The following is a 16,710-nucleotide window of genomic DNA, read 5'->3' as shown; positions in this document are numbered from 1 at the left end:
GTTCAGCAGCCTTATTTTCCCTTGCCCAGCAGCTTCCCAGCTTTCTCCCCTCCCAGCAGATCTCCTTACTTGCCAGCACAGCGATTCACTAAGGCAGCCTTGGGTCCTTTGATGGGTCGTGCTGCCTCTGAGGAAAGAGAAAGTTGCACCATCAGAGGCAGCCGCGAATCAGCAAAAGCCCCAAGGCTGCCTTAGTGAATCACTGTGCTGGTAAGTACGGATAGCTGCTGGGAGGGGAGAAAGCCACATGATCTCGCGGCCCTGCACGGACCAGCAGGAAATTGCTGTTTGAACTTGAGGCTTTTTTTCTCCCCATTTTTTTGTAAATCAACATACGCTGGTATGCTCTCCCTCTAGTAGCTGAGTAATATTTTTTTATTTTTGTTATGCTAATGTGCAAAACTATCCCATTTGGAGACATTTCGCCTGCCCTACCCGCCAACATCTCCCCTTCCCTCCCATTCAGCACCGCCTTTTCCTGTTTCCATTCAGCACTTCACTTCTTCTCTCTCCATCCTGCGCCCACAGTCTGGCATCACTTCCTTTCTCCTCCCAGCGTGCATACGTTCCAGCCGCGGCCTTTCTTCTAATGCGTCCCGGCCGGCAGGAAATTGAAGCTCATCAATCTCGCTGGCCCTGCGTGGACCGGCAGGAATTTTCTGCGGACCGGCACCAGTCCACGGACTGGCGGTTGAAGAACTGTGCTCTAGAAAAGAAAGTATGTGATACACATTTATACCGTGAGAAGATCATTTGAGAGTGAATGATGAGAGGAAAGTGTGTCATGATGTGGCAGGTAATAGCGCTTTCTGTTTAGTGGGAGTTCGATGGGGAATGCTCTCCCAGGACATTTGCGATTTTGGCCATCCCTTTCCCAATTTAAGAAGACATTAAGAACTCACTTGTTTGTGCAAGCCTATATGACTTTGTGACTTGGCACCGAAACATTTGAAGATCCTGTTGAGCCTTTGAGTCGGTCATTATATGTGGGTTAGATAAGATTGATGTGAAGTTTTCATCGATTATGAATTGTCATTTACTTGATGTATGATTGTGCATGTATTTTTATTGTAAACCGCATGGTGAAAATAAAGAAAGAAAAGAAACACAAGGGGAAGAGTGTATAGAACAACAATTTAAACCAATAACTCAAAACCACTGAAATACAAAAGGATCAAAAAAGCAATATTACTTTGTTTCTACGACTATATAATTCATAATCCACCAATTTCAATCCATTTGCTGTCTCTGTACATCCCCCACCCCTGCACACTTTTTTAATCAATATCTCCTCATTTTCAATCTATCTCTATCGGCAAATGTGCTCGTAACAAGGGAAGGGGAACAGGAGATGGGGTTGAGGAGGCAAGAGCAATAGCTGAAAGATGCCCCTCCTGCCGCCTCTGTGATTTCCTTACTCTGCACCAGCAGTACAGCACTGGCTCCAGTGCGTCGCTTATCATATGTGAATTTCCCATCACCTTATCTAGAAACATTTTTTTTCTGCCATCCTGAGATAAATGGAAGTTGATGGAGTAGAACAAAAATTCTCTTTGCCCCTTCCCTTTCGCAGAGAACGATATAAGGGTGCTGGGTACTCTAGGCAAACCTTCAGGCCCCCCCCCTTCCTATCTAAAATTAACTTTCAGGCTCCTAAGTTATTCCTCCCCCAAGACATCATGCTTTTGAATGTTAAACAGTGGTGGGCTGAATGCATATATAGATAGATAGATAGATAGATATATACACAGAGGGGCATAATCAAAAAAAGCGTCTAAGTCCCCTTTTGGCCTAAGTCCTTAAACGTTCAACGCAGAAGCAGGGAAAGTGTCCATAACCAAAACAAACGTCCTTGTTTTGATTATGGCCTTCCTCTGCCTAAAAGCCCAATCTCCACTACGTCTACAAGTACACCTACACGTCGTCTACACTTTTTAGCCATAATGAAACAAAAAAACGCCTAAGCCCCAAACGTCCAACAGAAGGGCTTTTAGGCGAAGGAGGAGCCAGTCCTTCGCCTAAAAGCTGGATTCTGTAACCGGTGTCTGTCAAAAACAACACCGGTTACAGAATCCCCCCCCCCACACACAATCATCCAGGCAGGAGGGTGCCCAAGTCTCCTGCCATGTCAAACCGTGACCCCCCTCTCCTGACAACATCGGGGCAAGAGGGAGCTCAAGCCCTCTTGCCCCGGCCAACCGCAGCACCCCCGACGATATCGGGGCAAGAGGGAGCCCAAGCCCTCTTGCCCCGCCGATTAACATCAGGCCAGGAGAGAACCCAAGCTCTCCTGGCCCCAGTGACCCCCCCCCCCTGCGACTGGCTTGGGCCAAGAGGGAGCCGAAGCCCTCCTGGCCCCGGCAACCACCCCCCAGTGACTCGTTCGGGCCAGGAGGGAGCCCTAGCCCTCCTGGCCCAGGCGACCTCCTACCCCCACCCCACACTACATTACGGGCAGGAGGGATCCCAGACCCTCCTGCCCTCGACGCAAATCCCCCTCCCCCCAACGACCACCCCCCCAGAACCCCCGATCGCCCCCCCAGGCGACCCCGGGCCAACTCCACAACCCCCCCACCCCCCTCCCCGTACCTTTTTTCCAGTTGGCTGGACAGACAGGTGCCAAACCGTCCCAAAGACCTGTCCACAGGCGGGTCGCGGCAGTTCCGGTAGAGGTGTGATGGCATCGCGGTAGGGGAGATGAGGCATCTCTCCTGCCGCGATGGTTGCGGTGGGTAGGTTGCCGGGCCGCTGAACTGATGGCGCCAGCAGCCATCAGCTCAGCGGCCCCTTTTTCAGCACTTAGACCTGGTTTGACTACGTCTAAGTCAAAAAGGTCTAAGTGCCGACTAGGCAACCTGTAGATGTTTTGGTTATACTTGTTGTACGCCTACGTGTAGGTCGGCCCACCTCCCACTCACTGCCCACCCTTTCCCCTCCTCTAAACACCCCTCTTTTCTCTCTGTGCGTCTAGAGGCAGGGGAAAGGCCTAAGCTATTTTTAGATACGTCTAAAAATCAGCATTGGTTATGGGTACTTGGACGATCAGGCTTTTTGATCGTCCAAGTTGCCATTTAGGACACTTTTTAGACATTTTTTTTTTATTATTATTACCCCCACAGTATACAGGGTGTCCCAAAAGTTACTACACACTTTTAATAAAATCTTAAAAATTACACAAGAAATTGAGTTTATTTGTATTCATAGCATCAATAAAACAATTGTAATTTTACTTGCTAGGCTTGCTATCACGTTCCAATGCCTCAAAGTCTAGTTGTATACTTCCACATGAGTGCCTCCATTTTCGATAACTTTCAGCCACCTTCGGGCGCAAGCCTCTCCGACTTTTTGCAGCATCTCTTCCCCAACCTTGCTGCAGGCCGTGCGTATTCTTTCCTCAAGCTGTGACAGGTTACGGGGTTAATTCTTTTTCTGATGGCCTCAAGTCTCTGCGAATGATACCTGGAATGAAATAGAAAAAAAAAAAGTGTGTAGTGACTTTTGGGACACCCTATATATCACATTCACATAATGTGGACAGCTTCCAAAAGTTGTATACTCACGTAAATAAGTTATTTGGAAATTGCCCAAAATTCCTCGCAGGTTAAAGTAGACATCGATGCATCTTTGAATTTGTGTGGTTTTGAGAGCCAATTATTTTGCTTCGACTGCAGCTGCTCTTGCCCTCTTCTCACCACCAACTAGTCATATTTAATGGGTAGTCAAACCCTGGGAAAAAACTTTCCCTTCAAGTGAATTTATAAATAACGTGTATACTACCCTCATATAAGATCATGAATTAACCAGTGAGGAGGAAGGCACATTTTCTCATAGAGATGTATCAAAAATCCCTGACTCGATGGATGAAATCTAAAGTGTTCCTAGATATACCTATAATCATTGACAATCTGGATATCCAGTACAAGGAAGGAAACTTTAGCCAGTCCCAGTTTTGAATTTTCTCTAAAGCAATGTAGATTTTGAAGTCCCTTTACTCTACCTCTTGAAAGTAGTGCTGAAAGTCCTATTATGCATCAGGAGGTAGTTTTCAGAATTCTAGGCCTGGCCTAAAATTGCCCTTCCAAAACTAAACAATGTGTGGTAACTCTGGTATAACAATTTGAAGAGAATAATGTACATTACATGGGTCTATAATTAGAGCCAATTGTATGTTCACTGGCTTCTCGGTGTTTTTCAAATATTATACAGTACAGATAGTATTGGGCTGAAATGTATGAACAGGCCAATACTATCTGTGTAAGAAGGAGGTGGAGAGAGAGTGGGTCAAAATATTATCTGAATAGTTATCTAGGTAATTTATATGTTTAGTTTGGGCTTGCTAAATATCAGACCTTAACAAAATGGATTGTTCAATGTAGTGACTGCATAATAAAGATATTCAGTGCCACTGGATTAAACGCCAGTGACACTGGTTAAATTAAACCTATCGCCACATCAGCATGAAAATTTAAGATCCCTTTTACAAAGGCAATTATCATGGCGGGTAGCAGTAAAAGCATTGGCGCATTTGCCACATAGCAGCCACTACCATACCATGCCTTTGTAAAAAGGGGGGGGGGGGGGTTAATCCATTGCTTTCAAGATGAGAAGATGAGTTAAGATATCATTAAATTTACTGATCTACTGGTAAAAACTAGGCAGCCACTATCTTGTTTCACAATACAGGTTTTTATTTTTTCAATGTTTAAATTTTTATTGAACTTTATGTGGTGAATTATTTAGAAGAAAAAGATCACAGTACGGTTATTTGATGAAAAGAAGTATTTCTTCAAGGCAACTTTCTGTCCACAACAGCTGTACAAAGCATCTAATCTGTTTGTATTTGCGTTAACTCCACAGAATACTTAAGTGGATTTGAAGCATTTCATGTTTCTTTTATAATTCCTCAAATACACAGTTTAAAATTAAAGAACAGATTAATAAAATTTAACTTAAAAATATTCTGTTGCAGGAAAACAGATAAAGGATGGAAGGAAACCTGAACCTTGTAAACCTATCCTTAAAGTGGAATACAAAACAACTAGATCTGGGTAAGGTTTCATTCTCTTTACTGTTGTTGTTCTGAATCTTTTTTTTTTTTTTTTTTCCTGTAACAGATTTCATGCTGGGCAAAAACAATTTAAAAAAGGCAGATTATGAAGTGCCAAATTGATGCCTGTATGAATAAATTACGAGGGTCATTTCATAAATAATGCACACTATATTTTTAAATTTAAATTTGTTTTTCAAGTATTTCTTTACAGTCCTTCAATATAGTTTCCTGCTTTGCAATGACTAAACTAAACTAAACTAAACCTTAGGTTTGTATACCCCGCCATCTCCGCAAGCGTAGAGCTCGGCATGGTTTACAGAGTTAGGATAGAAAGGAACTCCAATGAAGGGTTAAAGGAAAGGAGCTAAGAAGATAGAGAGAGACAAGGGTACCAGAGAGCGGGAGGTGTTAGATTTTTGAAAAGAGACAGGTTTTCAGGTGTTTGCGGAAGAGTTGGAGGGAGCTTGAATTTCTGAGTGGGGATGTGAGGTTGTTCCAGAGTTCTGTGGTTCTAAAGGGTAGGGATGTTCCTAGTTTTCCTGCGCAGGATATACCTTTTGTAGAGGGGAATGATAGTTTCAGTTTTGGGGAGGATCTGGTGGAGTCCCAATGTCCGGGAAGTTTCATTATTCCATCTGACACCATTTTAGTTCAGTTGCCGAATGGCTCGGGTACCGGCAGAAGAAAACTCTTCCAGAGATGCAAAATGATGTCTACACATAGGTTGTTTCAACTTTGGAAAAAGGTCAAAGTCTGGTGTTCTCATGTCTGGACTGTAGGGAGCATGAGGTAACTCCTCCCAGCCGTATTTGTGTAGTTTTTCAATAACATTCCCTATGTGCGGGCAAGCGTTGTCGTGAAGAATGAGTGGCCCAGCCAAGAGCATATCTGTACCTCAAGTATTTAGGTAACTGACCTGTACAATCTTATTCCACAATGGCTGATCTCTAGAGCTGTTAATCTCTAGCTCTTAACTTTGTTAATTCTACTCAATTTGTGGCACCTTTTAATCATTGTAAACCACATAGAACTTCACGGTCTTGCAGTATATAAACTGTTATTATTATTATTGTTTTGTACATTTTTCTGCGTATTTTTTGCAAAAATTCACGATAATACACTGTTGTGACACTTCTTCCACATGGAACTTTGTCTGTGATGATGATGCCTTCATGATCATAAGCAAAAATTATCATTTCTTTGACTTTTGATTGAGCTTATCGAAATCTTTTTGGTCATGGGGAAGATGAAAATCTCCACTCGTCATTGAAAAACTACGCGAATACGGCTGGGAGGTGTTACCTCATGCTCCCTACGGTACAGACATGAGTCCACCAGACTTTGACCTTTTTCCAAAGTTGAAACAACCTATGCGTGGATATCATTTTGCATCTCTGGAAGAGCTTTCTTCTGCCAGTACCCGAGCCATTCGGCAACTGAACAAAACTGTCTTGGATGGAATAATGCAGCTTCCCGGACATTGGGAAGCAAAGCAGGGACACTTTGCAAAGCAGGGACACTATATTGAAGGATTGTAAAGAAATCCTTGAAAAAAAAAATAAAACATGTAAATTAAAAAAAAATAGTGTGCATTATTTATGAAATGTCCCTCATATATAACTGCTTGATATTGTCTGCTTGTCATAATGTGATGAGCAATAAAATTTTAAAGAAATATCAGCAATGTGAAGGATATAGCTTGAGTCTACCATACACTCAGTCTTTTTTCTTTCTTGGAATTCACTACCTCCAGTACTTCATACTGAGACATCTTAAAATACATTTAAAGAAGTATTGGAAATCTTCTTCAAATCAGGCCTTTGAAGGATAAGTCTGTTGTTTCTGGCTAGGTGCCCAACAGATTTTGTCAATTTTTTATTCTGTTCTATTTTCTTCTCTTTCTCCCTCCTAATTCTCTTTTCCTAAAGCTGTAATTTAGTTTGATAAAATCTACCTTGCTGTGTGGGTATAAAAAATGGTATAGTAAGCATGTCTATAAACATGATTATATAGCATGCTGCCCCCAGGGGAAAAATAAGACCATTCTTTCATAGCTTTGCATATGTTTATTGGTTGCAAAAAAAACGTATCAGAGAGGAATGAAATCATTAACTTCATGGGTTTTGATACAGAATTTTATGTTAGCCATGTCAAGGTTAAGGTTCTAGTGTTCAGGTTGACTGGAAAGAGATGAGAATGGTCAAGGATTTGGGAGCCATATTTGAATTCCAAATTCAATGAAATTATTTATGTGGTGAACAAATAACATTAGCCACTTTCATTTATAAAGACTAGAAAAGACAGCAGTTAAAAAGGAAAGAGACCTAGTTATTAGCTCTCTGTGTTGTTTTTCTTATTTGACTAACAGTATGCTCAAATATTTAAGCACAAGTATCAGAGGTATCAGTAAAAATTAGGCCTGTAAGCCCTACTTTCTACTGAAGCCTTTTTAATTTAGAAGGATTCATTAGCTTGACCTTAGGGTAGATCAGTAGTGATAACTGACACAGAATAAAAAAGTAGTCATGATTAAGGAGGAATTTGTATTTAGTCCATTTTTTGAATGAACAAGACAATTTGAAACAATGCAAGCAGTAAGAGATTAGCAATAGCAATTTTAAATTATTGAATTAGAAGGTCTCTGTAATTGTCTGAATATTTGTAATTAACTTTCTTACGTTTGTTTTATTGGAAACCACTTAGCATAATAAGCAGTATATAAATAAACCATAGATTAAATACTCTGGTTCTGGTAGACATGACTTTTATAAGGACATTGAGAGGGAAAGGGTGCTGAAAACGAGTTACATATTCAGGTATGAGTTATATCCCTGCTGCAATTGGCTTACAATTTAGTTGCACAAAAGAAGCAGTGAAGGGTTAAGTGATTTGCCCAAGATCACAAAGAGGCCATATTATTAAAGTGTGTTAGATTTTCCATTTACCACGCCATAACATAGTATTTAATTATTTTTAGTATTTATGTACCACTTATAGTCTAAGGCCTAGATTCTGTAAATTGTGTCCCAATTGTAGGTAGCTGTAGGTGTCCTATAGCTGTGTAATCAGCCAATCGGGAGGCACGTTTTCTAAAAAAAAATTGCTTCCCAAGCAGGCCGCATATATTGAAGACGCCTCGAAGAGCCTAGGGAGGCCCGCAAGCCCGCTTAAGCTCTCCTAAGGCTAGGCGGTAGCCTTATGCGAATGTAGGCTGCCCTATGTGTCTCCCTAGTAGAGCGGTCATGGCTACGGCTGCCAGTCTCCCCTCCCCTCCACCCCTTAAACGAATGAGGCAGAAGGGTGCCCGTCCCCTCCTGCCAAAAGCCCCCCCAAGACCACCGGCAGGAAGGTGCTCAACCCTTCCTGCCTGTAGACCCTCCCCAGGCAGGTCTATTGCGGCAGGAGGGTGCCCAACCCCTTCTGATGGTAGGTCCCACCCCCGAAGACCGCCAGCACGAGGGTGCCCAACCCTTCCTGCCGGATCCCCCAACGATCCCCCCAACAAAATGCCCCCCGGTCCTCCCAATGAAACCCCCCACCCTGGAAACCCCCCCCCCCCCGGGCTTACCAGCAAGTTGGTCGGATGGATCCTTGTACTGGCTGGCTGGCTGGCCCGTCTCCGTCCAAATGAGGTGGGCCTGCCCCTCCCCTGCCCAACCCACAGGATCCTAGGGTCTGATTGGCCCAGGCACCTGCTGCCCTAATCGTGGCTATGGAGGCGCCTAAGGTTGAAGAAGGCGTGGTTAACACAAGAAATGACCTTAGGCATCCTTAAGCACCTCTGTTGCCACGATTAACAAAAAACATAGGTGCCAGAAAATATAGGCCTTCAAAATCCTGAGCTATATTTCTGGCACCTATGTTTGACGTGGCTGCGATTCTGCAACCAGCACCAGTGCGTTACTGACACATGACCAGTACTGGTTTTGGAGGCGACGGCCAATTCCAGTGCTGGTTGCAGAATCTGGCCCTTAGCCTCTCCTATTTAAGAGGTGGTAAGCGGTTACAGTGCGTTAACTGACTAATATGCTGTTAATTGCACTACACTCTGTATACCTTTTCTTCTCCCATGCCCTGCATGGGAATGCCCCTTTACAGAAATGTTATTCATGTGCAATTTAGCATATAGTAATCACAAAATTACCATATTTATCCATTAGCTGTTACCATGTGCTAGACTGCATATTAACAAACTAAAGCACAAGTTTTAGTGAAAGGGACCCAAAGTGTCAATGTGAACTGAACCCTAGCTTTCCTGGTTCACAACTTTCTTTTCTAACTTCTAAGCTACTCCGTTCTATTCAAAGTTATCAGGCATCAGTAAAGTACAAGTTTCTGCTGGAAACATGAATTCTAGAACATAGAAAACAAAAAACAACTGCGAAGGTGACCTAAGGTGCAAAGTCGCTTTATTATATGAACAAGACTCGACACAATCGTGTTTCGGCCTAGAGGGCCTGCCTCAGGAGTCTGAATATTGATTGTACAGATATCAAGTGGTATCTCAGGAAATCAATACTTGTAGACATTGTGTAACCTTACTCTGTTTCTAGAACAAAGTCATATATGAAGCTGAAGGAAGGAAAACTGAAAGGGAATCCCTATGTATTGAGAGAGTGGTTGGTGTCTAGAATAATGTTCCTGTAGAAGTGGTTCAAACTACTAATGTGATGCAATTAAGTATATTTGAAACAGTTATAGAGGATAATGATAATGAAACATAGAAACATGATGGCAGATAAAGGCCAAATGGCCCATCCAGTCTGCCCATCCACAGCATCTACTATCTTCTCTTCCTAAGAGATCCCATTTGTCTGACCCAAACTTTCTTGAATTCAGACACAGTCTCTGTCTCCACCACCTCCTCTTCCGGAAGACTGTTCCACGCATCTACCACCCTTTCTGTAAAAAAAAGTGTTTCCTTAGATTACTTGTGAGCCTATCATCTCTTAAACCTCACTCTATGCCCTCTCATTTCGGTGTTTCCTTTCAAATGAAAGAGACTTTGTGATTCATATTTACGCCACATAGGTATTTAAACATCTCTATCATATTTATTTATTTAATTTGGTTTTCTATCCCGTTCTCCCCAACGAGCTCAGAATGGGTTACAGATTAACATACGTAGTATAGTTAATTGGTTACAATTTGCCATAATTACAGTACAAGTTTTTATCCTAACTCAACACATATTAGGGATCTAATAGCAATATACATAGTATAATTGTACAATTCACAAGTTACAATTTGCCATAGTTAAAGTGCAAGATTTTTAATTCAAGTTTTTATCCTATGATTGAGAACTCTTGATCTTATAAAATTGATGGTAGTGATGACTTTTTCCATAATATGTTCCATATGCAGTATTTTATCACACAGCTGCTCTTGATGGAAGATGCAGTATCTCCCCTCTCTTGCCTTTCCTTGAAAGTATACATATTGAGATCTTTTTTTTTATAATTCTTTATAAATTACTAATGATTATGACAGGGGTTGCCATTCAAAATATAACTAGAAATTGGAAAGATTATACAAGACTTAACTATACTTTTTGGTGGAATTCTATATGTTATATTTATAAAATGGAACGAATTCTTGCTATGCAAAAAGGAAATTATAACAAGTTTAAAAAAATTTGGGGGCCATTGATTGAATATTCGAATGATTAGACACTTTTTTTTTATATAGAAGAATAATATGATATGGGATTGGGAGAGTATAATGTGTGAGATTCAAATAAAATGTTGATATGTGTGGAAGGGAAGGGGAGGGGGGATAATATAAGATTTAATATTATATGAAGTATACAAGTGAATTGTATGAATATTGAATGATTATTATATACTTGTTATGAGATATGAAAATGAATAAAGAATTGGAAAAAAAAAAAAAATTACATTAAGTGTTAAATATTTTCATTCACAGTAACAATAAATACATCACTTATAAACAATCATTGGTATATTACATAGATTCTTATCCCTACCCCTCACCCATCCCTCCCAACCATATACTCCATTATTGTATGATATATGTAATAATAAAATACCCCCTCCCTACCTCATAAACTGATAAACATAAGGGAAATAATTTTACTTAATCCTGACAATATTTTGTTAATGGTTTCCACACATCCTGAAATTTCTTAAAATATCCCTTTTGTAAAGCAATAAATCTTTCCATTTTATAGATATGGCATAAAGAATTCCACCAAAAGTTATAATTTAATCTCCTCCAGTCTTTCCAATTATATGTGATTTGTTGATTGGCAACCCCTGTCATTATTAGTAATAATTTATTGTTATTCGCAGAAATCTGACTTTTTGCTCTCATATCCATACCAAATATCACAGTATCATAGGATAATGCCACTGGGTTCTCTAATAAATTATTAATTTGGTCCCAAATTGATTTCCAAAAATTCATAATATATGGGCAATGAAACAATAAATGATCTAAAGTTCCTGCTTCTAAATGACAATGCCAGCATCTATTAGACAAAGAACTATCTAATTTTTGCAACCTAACAGGGGTCCGTAACGCTCTATGTAACAGAAAAAACCAAGTTTGTCTCATAGATGCAGACACCGTACATTTCATCCTCCAAGACCAAATTCGTGGCCATTGAGATGCAATAATTTCATGCTTAATTTCAATGCTCCAAATATCTCTTAAACCAGTTTTTAATTTCTTCTTAGTAAATCCACTTAATACTTTATACCACTGGGCGGCCTGGTGACCCAAGATGTCTGTCTGAAAACAAAGAAACTCCATACTATAATGATTATTAAGGTTTTTCCAATCAGATCTTTAAGTCTGTCCCCATATGCCTTACGACGTAGACCACCAACCATTTTAGTTGCTTTCTTCTGAACCAACTCTATCATGTTTATATCTTGTTGAAAGTGTGGTGTTCAGAATTGTGCACAATATTCTAAATGACATCCCACAATATTCTAATGACATCCCACATTAAATCTTAGCTGCCAGCATTCAGATCATTCCTCAAGCTTTACTAGGTCCATCTTCATGTTTTCCATGCCATCAGGGGTGTCCACTATTTTGCAGATTTTGGAATCATCCATAAAGAGGCAGATCTTACCAGTCAGCCCTTCAGCAATATCATTTACAAAAATGTTATAAAGAACAGGCCTTTGAACCAAATCTTGAGACACGCCACTGGTAACACCCCTTTCCTCAGAGCAATCTCCACTGACCACTACCCTCTGTTGTCTTCCACTCAACCAGTTTCTGAACCAGTCTGTCACTTTGGGGCCCATCCCGAAGGCACTCAGTTTATTTATTAGGTGCCTGTGTGGAACACTGTCAAAGGCTTTGCTAAAATCTAAATACACCACATCTAGCGCACTCCCACTATCCAATTCTCTGGACACCCAGTCAAAGAAGTTGATCAAATTTGTCTGACAAGACCTTCCTCTAGTGAATCCATGTTGCCTCGGGTCCTGTAGTCCACTGGATTCTAGAAGTGTCAGTTAAATATACTGAGAAAGAAGAAGCTCTGGACAGTCATTGAAGTATAGGTATTCATCTGTTCACTTACTAGAATGGTGAAGGACCAAAGCAGAATATGAAAGAAACAGATGCAGATATACTATATAGGTGTGATATGCTGGGGGTGTTTGCAGCATATACAAGGGTGAATCAAAAATTAAAGGCAAATATTAAAATACACGATAACCGGAACAGAGCTAGCGAAATCCAACATATGCACTCATACATTGCCTGTTGGATACTTCATCCATGCACTTTGCCTTTAGACATGTGGCAGCCATGAAGTCAGAAACATGAGAACTCCATTAGAAGATTGCACCATTGAAGAACAATATGCAGTAATGCGCTTTCTTTGGGCAGAGGGAGTGAAACCTGTGGAAATTCACCGTCAGATATCGACACAGCATGACATAGCACCATGAATCAACGAAAGGTTTATGAGTTGGTAAAAAGGTTTAAAGTAGGAAGAACAGGTGTAACCAATGAGGGTTGTTCTGGTCGCCCATCAGCATCATGCACACAAGAGCATATCAACAGAGTGGATGCCTGCCTTGATTAGAGAAGACCAATGGATAACGGTATCTCAATTGGCTGCATATTTGGATATCAGCTATAGATCTACATTTGTCATAATGCATGATGGCTTGGGATACAGGAAAGTCTACACATGATGGGTTCCTAAACAGCTTATTGATCTGCACAAGCAACAGCGTGTGGTAAGTTGCGACACAGTTTCTGAGACGGTATGAAGAAGATCCGAGTATTCTGGAGAGAATTGTTAACAGCAACGAGACATGGGTGCATCACTGCGACCTGGAGAGCAAAAGACAAAGTATGATGAAGTAAAGGAAGCAGTGCTCACCTGGCTTCTTCTCTGCAGGAATGCAGAATCTAGTTGAATGTTACAACAAATGCATTGTCTTGCATGGGGACTATGTGGAAAAGTGATATGTTCAATTGCTCACGGTTACTTCTATTAAAGCCGTTTTGCCTTTACTTTTTGATTTACCCTCTTAGCTGGCTTATATCCTTCAGCTGAGCAGAAGTGTAGAAAGAAACAATCAGGCAGACTGGGTTGGCCAGTTGGTCATATTTTTAATTACCTACTGTGTTCGAATATGTAAGCTAGGTATAGTAATTACAAAAGGTGGAAATTTGAAGAATTAAATATTGTTTAGCAGACGTTTAACAAGCAATGAGGCCTGCCATCTGTTTCTTTCTGTTGTCTATGCTGCACGGTAATGTCAGTAGCATAGAAAAAATTGCAAGCACACATGGAAAAGAAACTGGCATCAAACCAATAGATCATAGGTGCTGCAAAAACACAGCACAATGTAGTTAAAATGTAACCAACCTCACCCCCCCACCCACCCCTCTAGAAGTAAAGGGAAATGAGACTGATTTAATGGCTACTTATTCAAAGAATTCACATTTTTTTAAAAAGGTTAATAGATTTTCAGTGCTAGAGAGAAACAGGAAACTCAGTAAGTTGTATGTTTACAAGATTATCCAGGATCACACAGATTTCCTATTCAATTCCCCTGTTCCTGTGCTGGGCCGTGCACTCACCAGGTTGGTTGGGACTGGGTGGGGAGAAGGGGTTGCATACAGTCTAGCAGCAGTGTTCTCTACTGCAGGAGATGGAGGAGGAAGTCACAATCCTTGCTTAGTGACATATTCAGGAAACATATTGCCAGGTTTCTGACCCAAGACTATTAACCACAATACCTAGATTTGTTTTATTGGGGGTGGGGTAGGGGATATTCAATAGGATGGTAGTTCACAAGTCTGGTCTTGGAGGTTCCCCAGCCAGTCAAGTTTTCAGCATTGTCACATTTAATATGCATAAGAGAGATTTGTATACAATGGAGGAAGTGCATGCAAATCTCTGCCATGAATATTCATTGTGGATATCCTGAAAACCCTGACTGGCTGGGGTGCCTCTAGGACCAGGCTTGGGAACCACTGCAATAGGGAAAACATTGTTAGGTGGTTCCAGAAGCTTTTTATCTCAGCTCTAGCTATATTGGAAGTATGATAAAGCAGGAAGACACTGCTAGACCAGAAATAAAAAAAGTTAAGTAAAGATGTGATTTAATGCATATATTAATTACATTATTTAAAACTGGGGAAGTGGGTAAATAAATATAAATAAGTGAATGAAAAATGCTCTACTATTTAATAATAATTACATTAAACATTTTACCCTTAAACAACCTTGGAAAAAATGTGTTTTTAAAAGTGTTTTGAAAAGAAAATGAATAAAAAAATCAAATGGTATTTCGGAAGTGGGCTGCTTTAAGAGACAGCACATTTTCTTCGACAATGTTCCTCTTACGCATAGAATAAATTAAAATCAAGTTCAAAATCCTCCACTGGAAATGTGGACATGGTTACTGAAATATGTAGTTTTGAAAACAAATATGCTGAATCTAGACATTAGATTCATGACTTAACAACAGGAGTCTCTAACATCACTTACTTTCAGTCGTGAAGAGATGTTAGCACTTTCTTCACAAGAATTCTAACTCCTCTAGTGACTAAAATTAGCTCTAATTTGGTGTTAATACAATCTTATCTGAGTGCCTCCTATGACCCTTAATGTGGGAATTCCCACTTCATGACATTTTAAGAATTATAAGCTTTTATTACTTCATCTTTTGGGAAATATAAATAACATTTTTCTTGTTGGTCCTTCAAAATCTATCTAATGGCATGGCTAATATGAAAGGAAGGGGGTGAAATGGTTCTGAATTTACATAGAAACATAATGGCAGATAAAGGCCAAATGGCCCATCTAGTCTGCCTTTTTCAGTTGTAGCTCAAGGTGAATTATCTAATATAATAAAATGGTAGGCCGCGCATGCGCACTAAAAAAAACGTGTTCCCCGATCCGTCGCAAAAACACGATTGCGCATGCGCGGGTTTTACGTCACCACTTGCTCGCGGCGACTTTCAAATAAAAATAAAAAATTAAACAGCTGCGACGGCCTTCCTCACCCCACTGTGAATGGTACCGGCTCCTCTCTCGAACTGCACCAGGATCGAGAGAGGAGCTGCAGCGCCGGCTTTCAACTTAAAACTAAAAAACTAAAAAAAAACCCAACTGGAGATCGCCGCTCTCACTCGGCTCCCACTGTGCAAACCCCCCCCCCCCCCCCCATGGGAGGATGCGCCGCAGCAAAGTGCTGCACAGGTACTCGAGGGGGAGAGACATATCGCTTCTGCACCGGTACAAACATCCCTCCAGCATTGGCAGTCGCTGCACGTTAAACAGGCTGCTTCTGGCTTTCTCTTGCAGTTGAGTCCCTTTGCCGCGTCACTTATTACGTCATCAATGATGCAACAGAGAGCCTCAACGGCAGAAGAAAGCCGAAGCAGCCTGTTTAAGTGCAGCGAGTGCCAACGCTGGAGGGAGGTTTGATATTAAAGTCTTGCTAGGAGGGTCGCAAAGTCAGCGGGGGTTGGGCTGGGAGGGGAGAGAAGCGTCTGCCTCGGGTGCTTCAGGCAGCAGCAGCGTTTACAATTCGCTGCTGTTGCTGGCTTCAGGCCTTCCTCTCTGGCCGGTCCTGCCTACTTCCTCTTTTCATGAAGACAGGACCGGCCAGAGAGAAAGACCTGAAGCCAGCAACAGCAATGAATTGTGAATGCTGCTGCTGACCAATGAAGTAGTTAAATGAGGAAAGGGAGCAGAGGGGGAGAGAATGGCTTGGATTGAAGGAGGAAGGTATGCCAGACCAAGGCAAAAGGAAGGAAGAGATGGAGAGAGGCCATATGGGACAGAGAGAGGGAGGGGGGCGGACACTGGATGGAAAGAGAAGAGAGGGCAGTGAATGGAAGGGGCAACATAGAGGGTGAACAGTATTCTAGCACCCGTTAATGTAACGGGCTTAAAGACTAGTTTTATTTATAAAAAAATTATGAATCGCTTAAATCTAAGCAATGTACAAAAATATTAATACTCAGGTACAATAGGTATTTTTCTATCCCAAAAGGCTTACAGTTTTTTTTGTTTTGTTTTGTTTTTTAAAATTCTTTATTGATTTTCTAAACTTCAAAAGTGCAATACACAAATATATGTCATATAATAAGTTCATAAAAGCACATTCTACAAAGTACAAATATGCATAACCAACCATTTTCTCCCA

The 16,710-nt window shown here is 41.0% G+C and overlaps 1 protein-coding gene across 11 annotated transcripts in view; it reads left to right on the top strand.

Moving 5' to 3' along the window:
* Positions 1-16,710, top strand: part of STXBP5 (syntaxin binding protein 5) — a 904,657-nt gene that overhangs the window by 548,487 nt on the left and 339,460 nt on the right. For all 11 annotated transcript variants that reach the window (XM_033939585.1, XM_033939588.1, XM_033939587.1 and 8 more), the window contains exon 9: positions 4,970-5,048. In XM_033939585.1, the coding sequence (XP_033795476.1) occupies positions 4,970-5,048 (79 nt within the window). The remainder of the gene's footprint in view (positions 1-4,969; positions 5,049-16,710) is intronic.

Source organism: Geotrypetes seraphini, chromosome 3 (genome assembly GCF_902459505.1).
Source record: "Geotrypetes seraphini chromosome 3, aGeoSer1.1, whole genome shotgun sequence".
NCBI lineage: Eukaryota > Metazoa > Chordata > Amphibia > Gymnophiona > Dermophiidae > Geotrypetes > Geotrypetes seraphini.
This window is presented reverse-complemented; position numbering and strand designations above follow the sequence as displayed.